At 43.1% G+C, this 18986-nt stretch overlaps 1 protein-coding gene across 2 annotated transcripts; it reads left to right on the top strand.

Moving 5' to 3' along the window:
• Positions 1-4904: 4904 nt before the first annotated feature.
• RAN (RAN, member RAS oncogene family) lies at positions 4905-9820 on the top strand. 2 transcript variants are annotated; one of them, XM_055551004.1, is made up of 7 exons: positions 6129-6262; positions 6893-6938; positions 7382-7466; positions 7546-7671; positions 8843-9030; positions 9158-9328; positions 9418-9820. In XM_055551004.1, the coding sequence occupies exons 2-7, from the start codon at positions 6903-6905 to the stop codon at positions 9460-9462; spliced, it is 651 nt and encodes a 216-aa protein (XP_055406979.1). In that variant the 5' UTR covers positions 6129-6262; positions 6893-6902; the 3' UTR covers positions 9463-9820. The 2 variants fall into 2 exon arrangements, 1 of the variants encoding a protein (XP_055406979.1); XR_008703695.1 differs by lacking the exons at positions 6893-6938; positions 8843-9030; positions 9158-9328; positions 9418-9820 and having other exon boundaries at positions 4905-6262; positions 7546-7598.
• Positions 9821-18986: the final 9166 nt, after the last annotated feature.

Here is an 18986-nt window from a genome sequence, read left to right as displayed (position 1 = left end):
ATTGCAGCCATGAAATTAAAAGACACTTACTCCTTGGAAGGAAAGTTATGACCAACTTAGATAGCATATTCAAAAGCAGAGACATTACTTTGCCAACAAAGGTTAGTCTAGTCAAGGCTATGGTTTTTCCTGTGGTCATGTATGGATGTGAGAGTTGGACTGTGAAGAAGGCTGAGCGCCGAAGAATTGATGCTTTTGAACTGTGGTGTTGGAGAAGACTCTTGAGAGTCCCTTGGACTGCAAGGAGATCCAACCAGTCCATTCTGAAGGAGATCAGTCCTGGGTATTCTTTGGAAGGACTGATGCTAAAGCTGAAACTCCAGTACTTTGGCCACCTCATGCAAAGAGTTGACTCATTGGAAAAGACTCTGGTGCTGGGAGGGATTGGGGGCAGGAGGAGAAGGGGACGACACAGGATGAGATGGCTGTATGGCATCACTGACTTGATGGACATGAGTTTGGGTGAACTCTGGGAGTTGGTGATGGACAGGGAGGCCTGGCGTGCTGCGATTCATGGGGTCGCAAAGAGTCGGACACAACTGAGCGACTGAACTGAACTGAAGTTTTATATTTAAGTTATTAGATTTAACTAGTTATTACATTTAAGTTATTAGATTATAATGCTGCTGTTTCTGATGACTCTTTCTGTATTCAGATAGAATTCAGAGCAATTCACTCAATAATTCAACAAATACTTACTATGTTCCCATTCAGTGCCAGTCACTGTGTAACATGCCTTGAATATGGTGACAAATGAGGCACTTAGCTTATTCTAGTGAGGGAAAGAAAGATTTTTAGAAAATCAAGCATGTGAATAATTAAGCAAGGTATTTTCAGTAGTGGTAAGTGTTATGGGGAAAATAGAACAGTGCCTGAGATGGGGAATGGCTGGTGTGGTGGGACCACATTTGAAAGGGTGATCAGGGTGGGCTTCTTGGAGGTGACATTTGAGCTGTGACCTGAAGAGTAAGAATGAACCAGTCAGGCAAAGATGCGGAGACAGAGCATTTTAGGCAGTGCAAAGGCCCTGGGGTAGGAATGAACTTGGCCAAGGTAAGGTTCAGAAAGGTTTGTGGGGCTATCGTGGGATTACAATGAGAGAGGCTTGAGATGAGCTAGAGGGGTAGGCACAAGATAGGTCATATAGGGCCTGGCCATGGACTTCATGTATCTGAGTATAACAGATAAGAAAGGGTTACAGAGATTAAGAAGGGAGAAGGATGGTCTGATGTTTTCAGAAGATTGTTCTGTACTTCTTGATAGGATGCACTGGGAAGGGCATAGCATCACTGCTAGGGTGTACTGACCCAAACTGCATACCCTGAATCTTAGTCCTGAGGGAATAAGAGACACATCCAAATGGAGGGACAGTCTACAAAGTAACTGGGCTATTAAATACCCAGCAAGAGACAATGAGGAAGGTACTGCCCTAGCTTAAAAGAGACTAGACAGAAAGAGAGACAGACAAATACCATGTGATATCACTTATAAGTGGAATCTAAAATATGACACAAATGAACCTATCCATGAAACAGAAACAGAGTCCTGCACATAGAGAACAGACTGGTGGCAACCAAGGGGAAGGGGGACGGCGGATGGATGGAGTGGGAGGTTGGAATGGATGAACAACAAGGTCCATCTGGGGAATTCCCTGGCAGTCTAGTGATTAGGACTCTGGGCTTTCACTGCTGAAGGCCCAGTGTCAACCCCTGATTAGGAAACTAAGATCCTGCAAGCCATGTGGCATGGCCAGAACAGAAACAAAACACACACACACATGCAAAATAAGGTCCAACTGTAAGCACAGAGAACGGTAGTCAATATCCTATGATAAATCATAATGGAAAAGAATATTTTAAAATGTATATATATATATGTGGAATCACTTTGTTGTACAGCAGAAATTAACACAATATTGTAAATCAACTATATTTCAGTTAAAAAGAAGAGAGACTGGACAGGTCAACATAATGTGTGATCCTGAAGGGTACGGTACTAGATAAGGGCAGGAGGGAGACAAGTGCCAATTAAGTGCTGTACATTAGATAATAAAATTGTAACAATCTGAATTTCCTAATTTTGCTAAGTGTGCAGTGGTTATATAACAGAATGTCCCGAAGTTTTTGTTTTTTAAACTATAGCCTGCCTTCTGAGGAGAAAGCAGGCATATTTATCTATTTGTTTATATTTATTTTTATTTATGTATTTATTTGGCTGCATTGGGTCTTAACTGAAGCATGCAGAATCTATTGTTCCGTGACCAGGAATTTAACCTGGGCCCCCTGTATTAGGAGTGCAGAGTTGTATCCTGGACCACCAGGGAAGTCCCATCCTGAGGTTCTAAACAATAGACACAGAGGGGTGTTCTGTGTGCTATTTACTCTCAAACATTGCACTGGAAAAAAAATCATATATATATATATACATAAATGATCTATAGAAAAATCATGTATGTATGATATATATATATATACATATATATATATACACACACACACTGATAGAAGGTTAGCATGATAAAGACAAATGATCAACTAAACAATATTAACATTTGGGGAAACCAGAGGTAATAGATGCTGAAATTTCTTGTATGGTTTTTGTAACTTTTTTTTTGTATTTGACAACAATTTTGTATTGACAACAATTAACTGGAGGTTAAGGATGGGCTTGCAATCCACACTGGATGACCAAGACAAGAAAGTACCTCTGTAAAATTCAAACAAACAAATCACCTGGGAACTCTGTCTAGGTGGCTAGTTGAAGAAGAGGTAATACACCTGGTTTGGCAAACTTCCCTTTAGCTTTTTTGTCAGAAGAAAATTTTGTTTTAAATAACAAAAGGTATAAACATGATGTTCTCACCACCCAGAATTATATAATGGTTAATAGGCTTTTATACTTGTTTTGATCACTTTTTAGAAAGAAAAAATAGAACACTGTAAATAAAGTTAAAATCTTCTTTGACCTCTTTGGCCAAATTCCATCATATTCCTTTTTACCACTACGAAGCAACAGCCATTGGAACTCGGTCTATATACTTGCAGTCAATTAAAAAAATAAAAATAAAAAACGAATGTACATATGTCCAAGAGCTAATGGTTTTTTATGTGTTTGTAAAAAACTTACCTAAACAATGTTATAATATATATGTATAGCCTCTATAAAATTCAATAAAGACTTTATAAAGCTATCATCACATCTTCCTTCAACTTGCTTTTCTTAGTATTAGCTTTTTGAGATCTACCTAACCCTGGTGATTCAATGACTTTCTGTACAGTAAACCCATAGTACAGTTATATTTTATTTATAAATTTTCCTACTGATGAACGTGTACTTAAGTTTCATCTTTTGTTATTATAAGAGAGAAGACTCTTGAGAGTCCCTTGGACTGCAAGGAGATCAAATCAGTCAGTCCTAAAGGAAATCAATCCTGGATATTCATTGGAGGGCCTGATCCTAAAGCTGAAGCTCCAATACTGTGGCCACCTGACACAAACAGCTGACTCACTGGAAAAGACCCTGATGCTGGGAAAGATTGAAGACAGGAGGAGGAGAAGATGACAGAGGACTAGATGGTTGGATGGCATCAGCAACTCACTGGACATGAGTTTGAGCAAGCTCTGGGACATGGTGGACAGGGAAGCCTGGTGTGCTACAGTCCATGGGGTCTCAAAGAATCAGCCACGACTGAGCAACTGGACAACAACAATTATAAAAAACGTTGCAGTGAGCCTCCTGATACTTGTTTCTTTGGGCATATGTGTAAACTGAAGTCTAGGACATCTCCCTAAAAATGGAAATAAAGCCATGGACATTTATGTGTGTTTTACCAGCTTCTATCCTCCCAAGTGGCCAAACCAATTTACATGCCCACCAGCAGCATCAAGATCTGCTTGGTGTTTTCCTGAGGGACCTTGGGGGCACTTGGATTTGAGCTCCCAGCAGGCAGGTTCTCAGATGTGTTGTGCCCAATTTGTGTCACTTAGATTCCCAGCAGACCTGCTAGTAAACGTGCTCAGTACTACGTGGCTATCTCCTTGGTCATTTGAGTTCTCTTTGCTCTGGGAAGAGTCCCCATGGGGGAATCTTTTCTGGGTAACTTAACTATCCTGATGGGGCCATTAGCTGCCTGCTCTTACTGTCAGCCGTGGATGCTTGGTTGGGGAGGAGCGGGGGTGGGGGCAGGTGGGGAACCAACATAGTAGTTTAAGAATCCAGGCTGATTCATGTTGAGGTTTGATAGAGAACAACAAAAATCTGTAAAGCAATTATCTTTCAGTAAAAAATAAGTTAATAATAAAAAAAAGAATCTGCAGATGGCATAAAGAACAGACTAATCCACATGGGATGGGGGAGTTGGAAGAAGAGAGCCAGGGACGAATGGAGAGAGTAGCATGGACACTTATACATAACCATATGTAAAATAGATAGCCAGTGGGAATTTGCAGTAGGACTCAGGGAACTCACACCCTGGCTCCGCGACAACCTAGAAGGTGGGGTGGGATGGGATTGGAGGTGGGAGGGAGATTGAAGGAGGACAGAATATATGTATATCTATCATTGGAAAAGATTCTGATGCTGGGAGGGATTGGGGGCAGGAGGAAAAGGGGACGACAGAGGATGAGATGGCTGGATGGCATCACCGAATCGATGGACGTGAGTTTGAGTGAACTCAGGGAGTTGGTGACGGACAGGGAGGCCTGGCATGCTGCAATTCATGGGGTCGCAAAGAGTCGGACACAACTGAGCGACTGAACTGAACTTATGGTTGGTTCATGATGATTATGGCAAAAACCAACACAATATTGTAAAGCAATTATCCTTCAATTAAAAAATAAATCAATTAAAAAATCTTATACCTTAAAAAAACGTATCTGTGGCTGGGACTTCCCTGGTGGTTCAGTGGTTAAGCTTCTGCTCTTCAAATGCAGGGAGTAGGGGTTCAATACCTGGGTGGGAACTAAGAATTTATTTATTTTGGAGGCTGCAGCATGAAATAAATAAACCCTATCGGATAAGGCAATGGCACCCCACTCCAGTACTGTCGCCTGGAAAATCCCATGGACGGAGAAGCCTGGTAGGCTGCAGTCCATAGGGTCGCTAAGAGTCGGACACGACTGAGCGACCTCACTTTCACGCATTGGAGAAGGAAATGGCAACCCACTCCAGCGTTCTTGCCTGGAGAATCCCAGAGACGGGAGAGCCTGGTGGGCTGCCGTCTATGGGGTCGCACAGAGTCGGACACGACTGATGCGACTTAGCAGCAGCAGCATTAACAGTCATCAGGTTGTGCCTTACATCCCTTAAAAAAAGAAAAGAACATGTGGCTGTCCAGACAAATGCCAAAAGCTGGCTTTATATTTACGCTGTGAGACTGGAGGACTGCATTCAGCCATCTTGCTGAAAGCAAAGGAATATTAATACACCCATACTTGTTGAGCTTGAGGTAGTCTCATTTCCTATCTCTGACGAAGATGAGAGGTAGCCCCAGCAGATTGTTAAGTTTTATGCGTGGTCAGTTGTCGGGATCCTTGATAGCCTTATCCCTGCAAGCGTCTGGAACCTAGTCATTGATTGCATCCTTGTTTGTCACTAAGATGAAAAGAGCTGAAAGGTTGGACACACAAAATTTCATCATCCTTTTTGCAAAATAAGGCCACAAAAGCTGCTGACCACTTAGATGTCCTAAAGAAAAGGTGACTGGCTTTCTACTTCTGGTAAGTTCCAGACTGATACGGGGGCGCCGCGATGGAGCGGGAGGGGAAGGGGGATGGGGCGACCCGCACCCCAACATGGCGCCCGCCCCGGGCCTGCGTGCCGTGTTTGTACGCGGGGGCAGGGCCTTTGTGTGGGCCACCCCGCGAGTTTCCCGCCCAAGGGGTCCTCGGCCTCTCCTCCCAGTTCTGTTCCCGCGGTGGCAGCAGGGCGCGCCGCGTCGCCGTCCGCGCATGCGCGCGCGCGAACCCGCCCCCGGGCTGGCACACATGGCCTCGTGGGCCGGCGTGCGTGCGCGCGACCGCGTTGCCTCCCTCGCCCTGTGCGCCGAGAGCCCCTCCCTTACGCGCCAGGCCGACGGGTGAGGCCGCCGAAGCCTGGGCGGCCTGCGTGCGCGCGCGCGTCGGGCCACGTGGGAGCGGCGCGGCGCCGTTGCCCCGCCCTCCCTCGGCGCGCGCCGGCGTCGGCTGCGTCTCCGGGCATTTGAATTGCGCTTCCGCCATCTTTCCAGCCCTCAGTCAGACGGGCGCGGAGACGCTTCTGGAAGGTAGCGGGGCCGGGGCGGGGGCCGTGGAGCTGGGGCGGGGGCTGGTGTTGGGGAGTCCAGGCAGCGGCGGGAGGCGGCCATGAGGAGGCGGTTTAGCGAGTCCTCTGGCGGAGAGTTCTCCTCTCTCTCCTGCCGCGGAGGCTGTGAGGGCGCCGGGACGCGAGCTGCGGTGGGTCGGGCGGACTGTCGGTGCGGAGGGGTGGCCGGCGTACCGGCCGCTTGGGAGGAGGGGAGATGCGGCCGGGCGGAGTGCCGAAAAGCGGCCGTGGGAAGGGCCGTGGGGCGGACAGGACGGCGCGGCCTGGCCGCTGGCGGTGACCAGGCGCTTTCCGCGCGTCGGCCTCCACGCCAAGCGGGCCTCCGCTCCGCCCGGTCTCCGCTTCGAGCGGGTGCGCGCCACGATCCGGCGGCCGCGGAGTCCGGCCGGAGAGCGATGCCACCATAGCCATTGCACACTCGTCCCCCGCCCACCCGCATGTGTGTGTACTGGGGATAGGAGGTGGGATGCGGGCGGCCGGGCTCCTCGGTGGAGGCCTTTGTGGGCCTGGGCACGTGGGGCGGGTCTGGCCATGCGGCCCCCGGCCCGCGCCGCCGTGCAGCGGGCTTTATTTCTTTCTCCTTTACTCGCAGTAACATCGCGATGGCTGCCCAAGGAGAACCCCAAGTTCAGTTCAAAGTAGGTAACTCTCGTGAGTTGGGGGTGTGCTGCAGGGAACAGGAAGGGCTCTGAAGGAGAGGCAGCTTTGGGGGGCACTCTATTCCAGACGGTCTTACTTGCAGTATCTCCTTTATGACCGCAAGTGCGTGCGGACGGCCTGCTTCGTCAGCCAACGTGCTCGTGCTGCGGCAGTGCCTTCCGTCCCCCGATAACGAGATGGGGGTGCTGGCCCCACCCTGCGGACAGGGAAGCAGGGCTCAGAAAGTTTCGCTGATTCGAGTCGTTCATTAGATGGGACAGGGCCGCTTGATTAAGATTCTTTGTTGTAAATGTACTTAGGTAGTACATTAACTTCAGTTGTGTAAGTTAAATTGTCCAGAAAATCTTAACAGCGTCATAATCCTGGGTTTCTGAAGTGTTACGTGTTTTGGTGTTTATTTCAAAAATTTGGTTTCCGACAGCTTGTTTTGGTTGGTGATGGTGGTACTGGAAAAACTACATTCGTTAAGCGTCATCTGACTGGTGAATTTGAGAAGAAGTATGTAGGTATGTGGGGGGAACCATTTGTGGACATACATGTAAAATGTTTGAGTTCTTTGACTAACTCGCAATTCCTATGTTCCAGCTACCTTGGGTGTTGAGGTCCATCCTCTTGTGTTCCATACCAACAGAGGACCTATTAAGTTCAATGTATGGGATACAGCTGGTCAGGAGAAATTTGGTGGACTGAGAGATGGTTATTATATACAAGGTAGGTACCTGATTTGTAACAAGTTTTTGAGAGGATTTAGTAGCTTAGTCTCCAAGGTTACTTAGGAATAGATCTTCTCAAGTAAAGACGTTGGTAATACTGACTGAATTGGAAATTGTGTGATTCGATTCAATTCAATTCAAAACATGTACTGACTCCAGAGAGTTGACCATTAGAGGGGAAGAAAATTTTGTGAAGGTTGTCTTGTGCCATTTGATTGATTGCATGCTTGTGTCATGATAGGCATTGTTTTGAAATACACTGTATAGTTTAAGTTGAGGCTCTTAATTTGAAGACAATAAGCAACAGATAGTTGTTGCTACAGCTTCAGTATTTGAAAGTTTATGTTTGGGCATATGTTTTGGTGATTGTCAATAATTATTTCTTGTGCACTCCATTAAAAAGGTAGTGAACCATTTGATGGGCTTCCTTGGTGGCTTAGTGGTAAACAGCTCTCCTGCCAGTGCAGGAGACACAAGTTGGATCCCTGGGTCAGGAAGGAAGTGTCAAACCAGTCCAGTTTTCTTGCCTGGGAATTCCCATGGACAGAGGATCCTGGTGGGCTAGTCCATGGGGTTGCAAAAGAGTCAGACATGACGTAGAGACTATGACAACAGGACCCATTTAATACTGGGCCAGAGGAGCTAGGCTTTCTATCGTATAAAATGCTGTTATAAGACCAGCTGATTTCTCTTTAATTGTACTAGGTTTTGCAGAGTTTTTTTTTGAAAATGCTTGATTTTAGATTTAAAAAGACAAAGAAGACAAATTCTTGTTACACTGAGCAAAAAAGATGCATAGAAAATACTCATCTAACACTCTTGCTCATTTGATGAAAATTGTTGGGAATCTTTTGCTTTTACTTGAGTACATATAAATGCAAAGGTCTTCTTGCCTCCCCCCATCCCCAAATTCGTTAGTTAAAAATCCATAATATATTAGGCTTACTAGCTTTACCATGGCTGTGTTTTTCAAAGGATAGATTTCTAGATACTCAGAATATGGGAGGTGAATTCTGAAATGGTGGTTTATCATTGATCGACTTTAGGTACATTCTGAGGCTGAGACAGTTTATGAAGTATTGCAGATGAAAAGATTAAATATAGTAAGCATTTTTCTTTATGTGGTAAATTTGTAGGCATGTACTGATCACTGTAAATGTTTCTTTCAGCTCAGTGTGCCATTATAATGTTTGACGTAACATCAAGAGTTACTTACAAGAATGTGCCTAACTGGCATAGAGATCTGGTACGAGTGTGTGAGAACATCCCAATTGTGTTGTGTGGCAACAAAGTGGATATTAAGGACAGAAAGGTTAAGGCAAAGTCAATTGTCTTCCACCGAAAGAAGAATCTTCAGGTATGTTTTTTAAAGCTTATAGAATTATAATCCTTTAGTTAAAATTATGATGTTAGGCCATTAACGTGATTTATTGATGTTTTTGATGTGTGGGTTTTTAAAAGTAACTTACCATTCTTTTAAACAGTACTATGATATATCTGCCAAAAGTAACTACAACTTTGAAAAGCCCTTCCTCTGGCTTGCTAGAAAACTGATTGGAGACCCTAACTTGGAGTTTGTTGCCATGCCTGCTCTTGCCCCGCCAGAGGTGGTCATGGACCCAGCCTTGGCAGCACAGTATGAGCACGATTTAGAGGTAAGGTGTTTATGTCTCAGCGATGAGTGCTTTTAGATTCCTGGTGGTTTTCATTTGGAGCATTGTAACATTTCCATCTCTTTGTCTAGGTTGCTCAGACAACTGCTCTCCCGGATGAAGATGATGACCTGTGAGAAAGTGAAGCTGGGGCCCAGCGTCAGAAGTCTAGTTTTATAGGCAACTGTCCTGTGATGTCAGTGGTGCAGCGTGTTTGCCACTTTATTATATAGCTAAGCAGAACATGTGCTTAATCTTTGGATGCTGAAGGAGATGGATGGGCTTTGGAGTGAATGTGGCAGTTTAAAAAAAAAACCTTCATTTTTTGGACCTGCATATTTAGGTGTTTTGGAACACAGTTGTTTCCTCCTTGAGTTTCAAATATAAGACCGCTATAGTCACATGACAATATTGAGAGGTGGAATCTTGTTTGTTACTGTCATTCCCATTCCTTTTCGTTTAGAATCAGAATAAAGTTGTATTTCAAATATCTAAGCAAGTGAACTCATCCCTTGTTTAAATGAGCATTTAAAACCGCTAACAGGGAAAGTTGTGCCATGTTACTATTTGAATTGCCTTTGCTATTACCACTTGAAGTCAGTTAGGTTAAATGCTTCTAATATTCTGTATACTTGAATCATTTCACACAAACGTAATGACAAGTCAACAGTATTGTATTTGATAAGAGGTGTAAATACTATCAATAGTTAGGCTAAAATAACATCTGCCCTACCTGCCTTTGGGTTTAGGTAGTGTCACCTAGAGATGAGATTTATGTGACCTGTGAAAGGTGGTACCTGTTTCAAATGTTTCAAACAGATACCTTAATTATATTTGCATTTTATGGCAGAAGTAACCATTTTCTAATGTAGAGCTTGTCAAAGTCCAATGAAATCATACAAATGGTTGCAGGAACTTGAGGGACATCTCATCTGTTACATATGAATATAATTGTGCATTTATTTTTTTGTTTTTTGATGTTACATGTTTAATGTAAAGTTGGCATTCTAGGAAGATGTTCCATGTTTACCTGCTGTTAAGTACTCCCAAGCTTTAAAGGTTATCAAAGATTAAGGATTTCAATGGATATATCACAGCTTTGATGATTTTTCTCTCCCCAAAGAATTTTTCTGGGTGGTGCAAGAACACTTCAGGATGCTGCAGCATAAAAGTAGGTCTTAGGTAAGCCTCTCAGTGATGTGAACAGACTGCCAAACTTTCAGTAGATTAACCACTTAACGTTGTATGGTTTCCACATGTAAACATGAATTGGGTCTGTCTTGCCTGAGTTTGATCTCACTGACACCATACTGTAGCGATTAGAAATCAAGACGAGCTATTTTCCTCTTGTAAGTACTACTGTACTATAGTTCAGTTTACCAAAGTTCTTCAGATGTCCAATTATCCTTAAATGATTACTTTCCTACCTAAAAGTAGGGAAGGATCCTTTTTAAGTAGATGGAAAAATGGACTATAAAGGGTAAAATTGGGTACATTTTAATTTGTTAAAGTATCGAATAAATATTAATAGATTCACTTACAGATTTGAATTGATGTATATGCTATGCTATATTCAGTTCAGAACCAGACTTTAACAGATAATGAAATTTCCCATGATCAGATGAAATTTTTCATTGAGATACATGAGGGATATGTATTTGTAACCTTATGTAGAATGCCAGTATGACTAATACTCTGAAGCCTAAATGTTACAGTAAAATTTTGGGAGCTACTTGGAGGTGGGAGAGAATTTGAGTCATTCTTGGAAGAAAATTACAAAATATACTGCTTCTACTTTGCCTGGATTTTCTGGATCATCTGATGTTAATTACCTTGTGGGGGGTGCATTTCTCTGTCTAGTTCACACAAATGGGGAAATTTCCCCTTCAATTTCAAATCTGGTGTGTAATGGGAAGAGCCTGCAATTGAAAGCCAAGTTGGTATTAGCTTATTAAACCAAAACTGGTAAAAGTAAACATGAAGTGTTTCTGAAAGCAGTTTTGTGATGTTCCTTGGCCAATTTTTAAGAAACCCTTTTGGTCCTACTGATCTCAGTATCTAGGAAAGGGCAGAGATTTCCAAAAATGCATTAGACTTGTAAATACCAATTTCCTGGCTGATCTTGTGCATCAGATTCTCATAGTGAGAATTTGTTTTCTTTTGTAAAGAAAAAATTATTTCAAGAAATAGTGATGAGCATGTGGGTTAAAATTGGTTTGACTTGCTAGTTGTGCATCTGAAACTGACCTTGTCTTTTGAAGATGCCTTCACCTGTCTTGGGGCTGCAGGCATCCTCCTTAGTAGAACAACTTGGGACTCATCCTAAAATCACGTGTCAGGCAAGCACTGCTAACAAAATGATATGCGTGTTAATCTGCAAACCTAAAGCTGTTTTGGGGATGAAAAGACCCTGGCGGGCTGTACCTTGTCACTAGTTAGGGCTCTGAGTTATTCTTGGCATCTCTGCCTGCTAGGTCCCTGTCATTCCAGGTTTTAGCTTCTTTCCAGAACCTGTACCTACTGAAGTAAACTTGATTAGTGCTGCAGCTCCTTTATAGCACACTCATGGGGTGTTAAACTGGCTCAAGTGTCCCTTGACAGATTTGAATTGTGGAGGACTCTTGAAGAGTCCCTTGGATTTCAAGGAGATCAAACCACTCAATCCTAAAGGAAATCAACCCTGAATATTCATTGGAAGGACTGAACACTTTGGCCGCCTGATGTGAAGAGCCAGCTCGCTGGAAAAGACTGTAATGCTGGGAAAGGTTGAGGGCAGGAGGAGAAGGGAGGGGGTGACAGGATGAGATGGTTGGATAGCATCATGACTTAATGGATGTGAGTTTGAGCAAAGTGGGTGATAGTGAAAGAAGCCTGGTGTACTGCAGTTGATGGGCTTGCAGAGTCAGACCCTACTCCAGTGACAACAGCAACAAGGGTCCCTGCTGTGGCCATGTCTCTGAGCTGCCTCAGCTCTGGTCAGAACAGTAAATTTGCACTTGACATTGTTTCTCTTACTAGTCAATTGTCATGAGGGGAAGGATTATGTCTTCTTCCTTGCTTTGCTGTGCTGTGCTAAGTTTTGCTCAGTCGTGTTCAGCTCTGCAACCCCAGGGACTGTAGCCTGCCAGGTTACTCCGTCCATGGGGATTCTCCAGGCAATACTGGAGTGGGTTGCCATGCCCTCCAGGGGATCTTTCCAACCCAGGGATTGAACCCAGGTCTCCAGCATTGCAGGTGGATTCTTCACCATCTGAGCCACCAGGGAAGCCCCATCTTGCTCACTTGTGTCCCTTAAATCTCATCCATGAGGAGGAAAGGAATTCAGGGCTTGGAGATGAGGGGTGGGATTGTTGGGAATGGGGTAGGAAGTGGCAGGGAGGATTTTATGCCATTACAATCTGGTATTTTGAAGTATTTCCCTCTTGGGATTTGTAGTTTGCGTTACCTTTTATCCATTTATTCCAGGTTGTTTCCTTAAAGGAGTGGGGAAAGTGGTCCATCAGGAACTTTGCCACATATGAGTCATTAGATTAGGACAGTTCTGTTAGATGGTAAATCTGTTAGATGCTACCTGGAAGAAGACCCTTGCATTGAGTTTTCAGTTCCTTGCGTTTAAGAAGCAAAGTAGATGCCATTCCAGATAAGCAGTGTTTTTCTAACATGGGCAGTTCACTTCCTAAATTCTGAGCTCCATGCCCTGGGGTGTAATGCTGGCCTTGCAGCTTTCATCTTGGGAAATGAGCAGTCAGGCATCTGCAGAAATGTCAGGCCTGTAGTGAGTGCTAAGATGGAAACTTAGACAGGGCCTTGAAAGCATGACAGGAATTGAATCTATTTGAGACCTGGAAGGGAGGCCCGTGATCTGAAGGTATCCTGAGAGAAAAGTACTTGAGGCAAAGCGAGCAAAATGCTAGGGCAGAGGATGTGGCTGGAGAGTGGGCAGTGGAGGCCCAGGATGCAGGGTTGCTGGAGGGTCATAGGGGTTTTCAAACCCATTCATAGAGCACACACACACAACACAACGCAGAGCCACTGGAGAAGGGTCAGAGTGGCCTATTAGATACTCTCTAGGCAGCAGCAGTGGTTGCCCAGGGCCCAGTGACAATCCAGCCTTGCCCCACTCAAGTCCACTTGACTTTTTGCTGCAGTATTTCAGAAAATGGGGGGTGATGGCATGGTTACAACATGTTCATACAGCAAGCATCTCAGTGAAAACAACAAATATCCACAAGGAATTCCAGGCATCATCATCTTTTGTTAACCATTTTCTTTCCCCAACTTCACTGAAACATAATTGACACCAATTGTATTTATGGTGTTCCATGTGATGTTTTGATATGGTTACCACAGTTAAGCTATTCAGCAAATCCATCACCTCAGAGTTATTTTTTGTGTCTAGTGAGAACATTTCGGATTAATACAGGATTACTGACTACAGTCACCATACTGTACCTTGGGTCTCAAGACCTCATTTATCCAGCATAACTGAAACTTTGTGCCCTTGACCAACACCTCTCCATCTCCCCCTCCTGCACCACTCCCTTACTCTGGCAACCACCTTCCTACTGCGCTTCTGAGTTCAACTTTTTTATATTCCACATAGGACTATTGCCATGTACTATATGTCTTTCTGTCTTTGGCTTATTTCACTGAGCATAATGTCCTTGCAGCTCATTCTGTCAATGGACACAGGTTAATTCCATATCTTTGCTTTTGTAAATAAGTTTCCTTCTTATGAGGAAGGGGTGAAAAATTAAGGTGCTTCCCCAAGCAGTAAGGGTGACACTTGAACCTATTTGAAGTTACGAATTCAAGGCCAGTTAGTTTACAGACAACTATTGGTTAGGAGAGATTGTTGTATTGTGGTTTTCCAGGGATGAAAAATGGGAAACCAAGCTTAGGAAGAGTGTTCTCGACAACACTGGTAAAGTGAACTGATAGGCAGTCTGGCCGTGAGTAACATTTCCTTTTTCATTTCCTTACATGTCTGGTCTTTTTTTTTCCCCCCAAAGGGAAAAATGTCATATACTTTCTGTATGAAAAGTTTAGGGATTTAAACAGTTAAAACATACACAGCCACCACATTTCCCACTTACTCTTAAGAGGTAACTATTGTCAACATTTTGTTGATATTTCAAATGTTTCCTCAAAGAGTGGGATTATACTATAATACCATTTCATGACCATTTTCCACTTTCTCCTAGGGGCTTTTCTACATCAGGTGGTTTTACGCCGCTTTCAATAATTACCTAGTAACCCACAGCATGGACAGGCCATCCCATTGTCAGACACATTATTCCATTTGATCAGATTATGTTTCTTTGCTCATCTTTTGGTTTTCAGAATGCATCTAGCTCTTATTTGCAAATGCACTGAACTCACATGTCCTTTCATCTCTGTGTACTACTAAAACTTTCATGTTTCTATATTTTAACTTAAAAAAGTTGTCTATTTGTCTGCACTGGGCCTTAGTTGCAGTGTGTGGGATCTTTAGTTTGGGCATACAACTTGTTGGTTGAAGCATGTGGGATCTAGTTCCCTGACAAGGGGTCGAACCCAGGCCCCCTGCACCTGGAAGGCAGAGTCTTAGTCACTGACCCACCAGGGAGGTCCCTCTAAATTTCAAGTTTTGCAGATGGGTGGAAAATCAAAATTATTTTAAAAATCTTTTGCATTTGTGTTTTGCCATATTATCCTCAACTTTGTATCCCCAGTGTCGGACATGATGCAAGATGCACATGTAATAGTCCCTGCTGAATTAAACACATTTAATGAAATAGTTTCCTTGCTGCCACATATTCTGTGAATTCATATTTTGTGTTTTTAGAGATACTTGAATTCCATAGATACTCAAAGTGAGATGTATACTTTTACCTCCTTTTTAAATATTCATATTGTGTTATGCTCCAGTCAGAGCTCAGAAAATATTGACTGATGATGGGATTGGATTTATAAGGAGAAGATCTAGGAGAAAAGTAGAGCAAATCAGAAAACTGCCATGAGGATAGGAAATTGAAAGCTTAAATTGCAAAAAAAAAAAAAAAAAAGATGGGAGCTCACTAGTTTCTCTTTGCCAGTAATTTTGCCATTACAGGTGTATTTGTACCTTTTATTAATAATTGCCAGTAATTAAATAGTGGGGCTGAGGTGGCCTGTTCCTTTCTCCACTGAGCAGACTGAAGAATGAGTAGCTAGGAAATTTAAGGAGTCTCGTTCCCTGAGTTTTCATGATTTCCCCTATACTTATGGGATTGTGTTAGGTAAATTTTGTTATAACACAGAACTACTCATAAAATGGTGACTTAAAACTCTAGTTCCTGGGACTTCCCTGGCAGTCCAACGATTGAAACTGTGCTTCCACTGCAGGAGGAACAGGTTCAATCCCTGGTCAGGGAAGTGAGACCCCACACACTGTGTAGTGCGGCCAAAAAAACAAGACTTTGCTGGTGGCTCAGTGGTAAAGAATCCACCTGCCCATGCAGGAGACACAAGTTCAGTCCTTTGCCTGGGAAGATCCCACATGCTGGAGCAGCTAAGCTGGTGTGCCACAACTATTGAGCCTGTGCTCTAGAGCCGCAACTGCTGAGCTCGTGCTGCAGCTACTGAAGCCTGTGGGCCTAGAGCCTGTGCTCAGGAACAAAAGAAGACACTGAAATGAGAAGCCCACACACAGCAACTAGAGAGTAAGCCCCACTCCCTAGAACTGGAGAAATGCCCGTGTGGCAATGAAGACCAAGCACAGCCACAAATAAATAAATAATAAAACTTAAAGAAAAACACAGAACAAAACCAAAAAACTTCTCTGGTTCCCACCTCAGTCATCACTTTCTCTGACCATCACTTCCTCTAGGCTTCCATCTAGACCCTCTGCCCCTGATGCTTGACTCCAGAAGCAGTGTTCCTGTCCCCACCCTCACTGACATTAGAAACGCTGTCCCAAGACTCACTTCTGATTCAGAACCTGGGTTTGGAGCACACAGGTGGAGTCCCACGCTCTGCTGTGGGAGATACAAAAGAGGGTGCTTGGAAAAAATGGGGCTGACTTAGATCCAGAACAAATCTGGGGTTCTGTTAGAGTGAGGTGCAGGATGGCTTTGGGGGTGATCATTTACCCTGTCATACATTGTATTAAAAATGACTGTACTTTTCAAATAATTGCTAAGAACCAACATACTGACATTTTTTTATATAACTACATGAATGTTTTTGTATATATATGGTTTGAATCTTTTTTTCCTTAGAAATGGGCAGGGGGTTATCTGGTTGCAGTTTATGAAAATCATTCATATGAGACATTCAAATGAGACAAAAGGCATTGTCTCATTTGCAGTAACTTGGATAGACCTAGGGATTATCATACTAAGTGAAGTAAGCCAGAAAGAGAAAGACACATATGATATCACTTATATATGGAATCTAAAATATGATGCAAATGAACATATCTATGAAACAGAAACAGACAACAGACTGGTTACCAAGGGGGAGGGCGGTGAGGGAGGGATGATTGGGAGTTTGGGGTTAGCAGATGTAAACTGGATTTACATCTGCTAACCCCAAATACAGGATTGATAAACAACAAAGTCATATACTGTGTAGCACAGGGAACTATTATATCCAATATCCTGTGATAAGCCATAATGGAAAAGAATCTGAAAACAAATACATGTGTGTGTGTGTAACTGAATCACTTTGCTGTACAGCAGAAATTAACATTGTAAATCAGCCATACTTAAATAAAAATTTTTAAAAAGGAAATGTCAAACTTCTCTTTGGGGGCTAGATTTATTTAATATCTTACATTATTTTCATAATTTTTGCTCATTTTGAAATGTTAAGGTTATAGTTTTAATCTTTTCTGGAGGAGGTATTTTTCTGGCATCATTTCATTGTACATTATTTTATTTACTTTCACAGCATCATCTTTCAGGATTTGAAATAGCTCAACTGGAATTCCATCACCTCCACTAGCTTTGTTCGTAGTGATGCTTTCTAAGGCCCACTTGACTTCACGTTCCAGGATGTCTGGCTCTAGGTCAGTGATCACACCATCATGATTATCTGGGTCATGAGGATCTATTTTGTACAGTTCTTCTGTGTATTCTTGCCACCTCTTCTTAATATCTTCTGCTTCTGTTAGGTCCATACCATTTCTGTCCTTTATCGAGCCCATCTTTGCATGAAATGTCCCCTTGGTATCTCTAATTTCCTTGGAAGAGATTTCTAGTCTTTCCCATTCTGTTGTTTTCCTCTATTTCTTTGCACTGATCACTGAGGAAGGCTTTCTTATAGCTCCTTGCTGTTCTTTGGAACTCTGCATTCAGATGCTTATATCTTTCCTTTTCTCCTTTGCTTTTTGCTTCTCTTCTTTCCATAGCTATTTGTAAGGCCTCCCCAGACAGCCACTTTGCTTTTTTGCATTTCTTTTCCATGTGGATGGTCTTGATCCCTGTCTCCTGTACAGTGTCACGAACCTCAGTCCATAGTTCATCAGGCACTCTGTCTATCAGATCTAGGCCCTTAAATCTATTTCTCACTTCCACTGTATAATCATAAGGGATTTGATTTAGGTCATACCTGAATGGTCTAGTGGTTTTCCCTACTTTCTTCAATTTCAGTCTGAATTTGGCCATAAGGAGTTCATAATCTGAGCCACAGTCAGCTCCTGGTCTTGTTTTTGTTGATTGTATAGAGTTTCTCCATCTTTGGCTGCCAAGAATATAATCAATCTGATTTCAGTGTTGACCATCTGGTGATACCTGTGTGTAGAGTCTTGTGTTGTTGGAAGAGGGTGTTTGCTATGACCACTGCATTTTCTTGGCAAAACTCTATTAGACTCTGGAAAAGGTCAGTTTTCATTCCAATCCCAAAAAAAGGCAATGCCAAAGAATGCTCAAACTACCACACAATTGCACTCATTTCACATGCTAGTAAAGTAATGCTCAAAATTCTCCAAGCCAGGCTTCAGCAATACATGAACCATGAACTTCCTGATGTTCAAGCTGGTTTTAGAAAAGGCAGAGGAACCAGAGATCAAATTGCCAACATCCGCTGGATCATGGAAAAAGCAAGAGAGTTCCAGAAAAACATCTATTTCTGCTTTCTTGACTATGCCAAAGCCTTTGACTGTGTGGATCACAATAAACTGGGAAATTCTGAAAGAGATGGGAATACCAGACCACCTGACCTGCCTCTTGAGAAATCTGTATGCAGGTCAGGAAGCAACAGTTAGAACTGGACATGGAACAACAGACTGGTTCCAAATAGGAAAAGGAGTACGTCAAGGCTGTATATTATCACCCTGCTTATTTAACTTCTATGCAGAGTACATCATGAGAAACGCTGGACTGGAAGAAACACAAGCTGAAATCAAGATTGCTGGGAGAAACATCAATAACCTCAGATATGCAGATGACACCACCCTTATGGCAGAGAGTGAAGAGGAACTAGAGAGCCTCTTGATGAAAGTGAAAGAGGAGAGTGAAAAAGTTGGCTTAAAGCTCAACATTCAGAAAACGAAGATCATGGCATCTGGTCCCATCACTTCATGGGAAATAGATGGGGAAACAGTGGAAACAGTGTCAGACTTTATTTTTCTGGGCTCCAAAATCACTGCAGATGGTGACTGCAGCCATGAAATTAAAAGACGCTTACTCCTTGGAAG

This window comes from Bubalus kerabau, chromosome 16, assembly GCF_029407905.1.
Source record: "Bubalus kerabau isolate K-KA32 ecotype Philippines breed swamp buffalo chromosome 16, PCC_UOA_SB_1v2, whole genome shotgun sequence".
NCBI classification, from domain to species: domain Eukaryota; kingdom Metazoa; phylum Chordata; class Mammalia; order Artiodactyla; family Bovidae; genus Bubalus; species Bubalus kerabau.
Note: the sequence above shows the minus strand (reverse complement) of the source record. Positions and strands in the feature narration are given on the sequence as shown.

What these genes read in the sequence shown, in the direction of transcription:
- RAN (XM_055551004.1), top strand. Translation starts at nt 6,903, where the DNA reads ATGGCTGCCCAAGGAGAACCCCAAGTTCAGTTCAAA. An exon ending in AACCCCAAGTTCAGTTCAAA is followed by an intron (nt 6,939 to 7,381) that starts GTAGGTAACTCT and finishes GGTTTCCGACAG; the next exon opens with CTTGTTTTGGTTGGTGATGG. An exon ending in ATTTGAGAAGAAGTATGTAG is followed by an intron (nt 7,467 to 7,545) that starts GTATGTGGGGGG and finishes CCTATGTTCCAG; the next exon opens with CTACCTTGGGTGTTGAGGTC.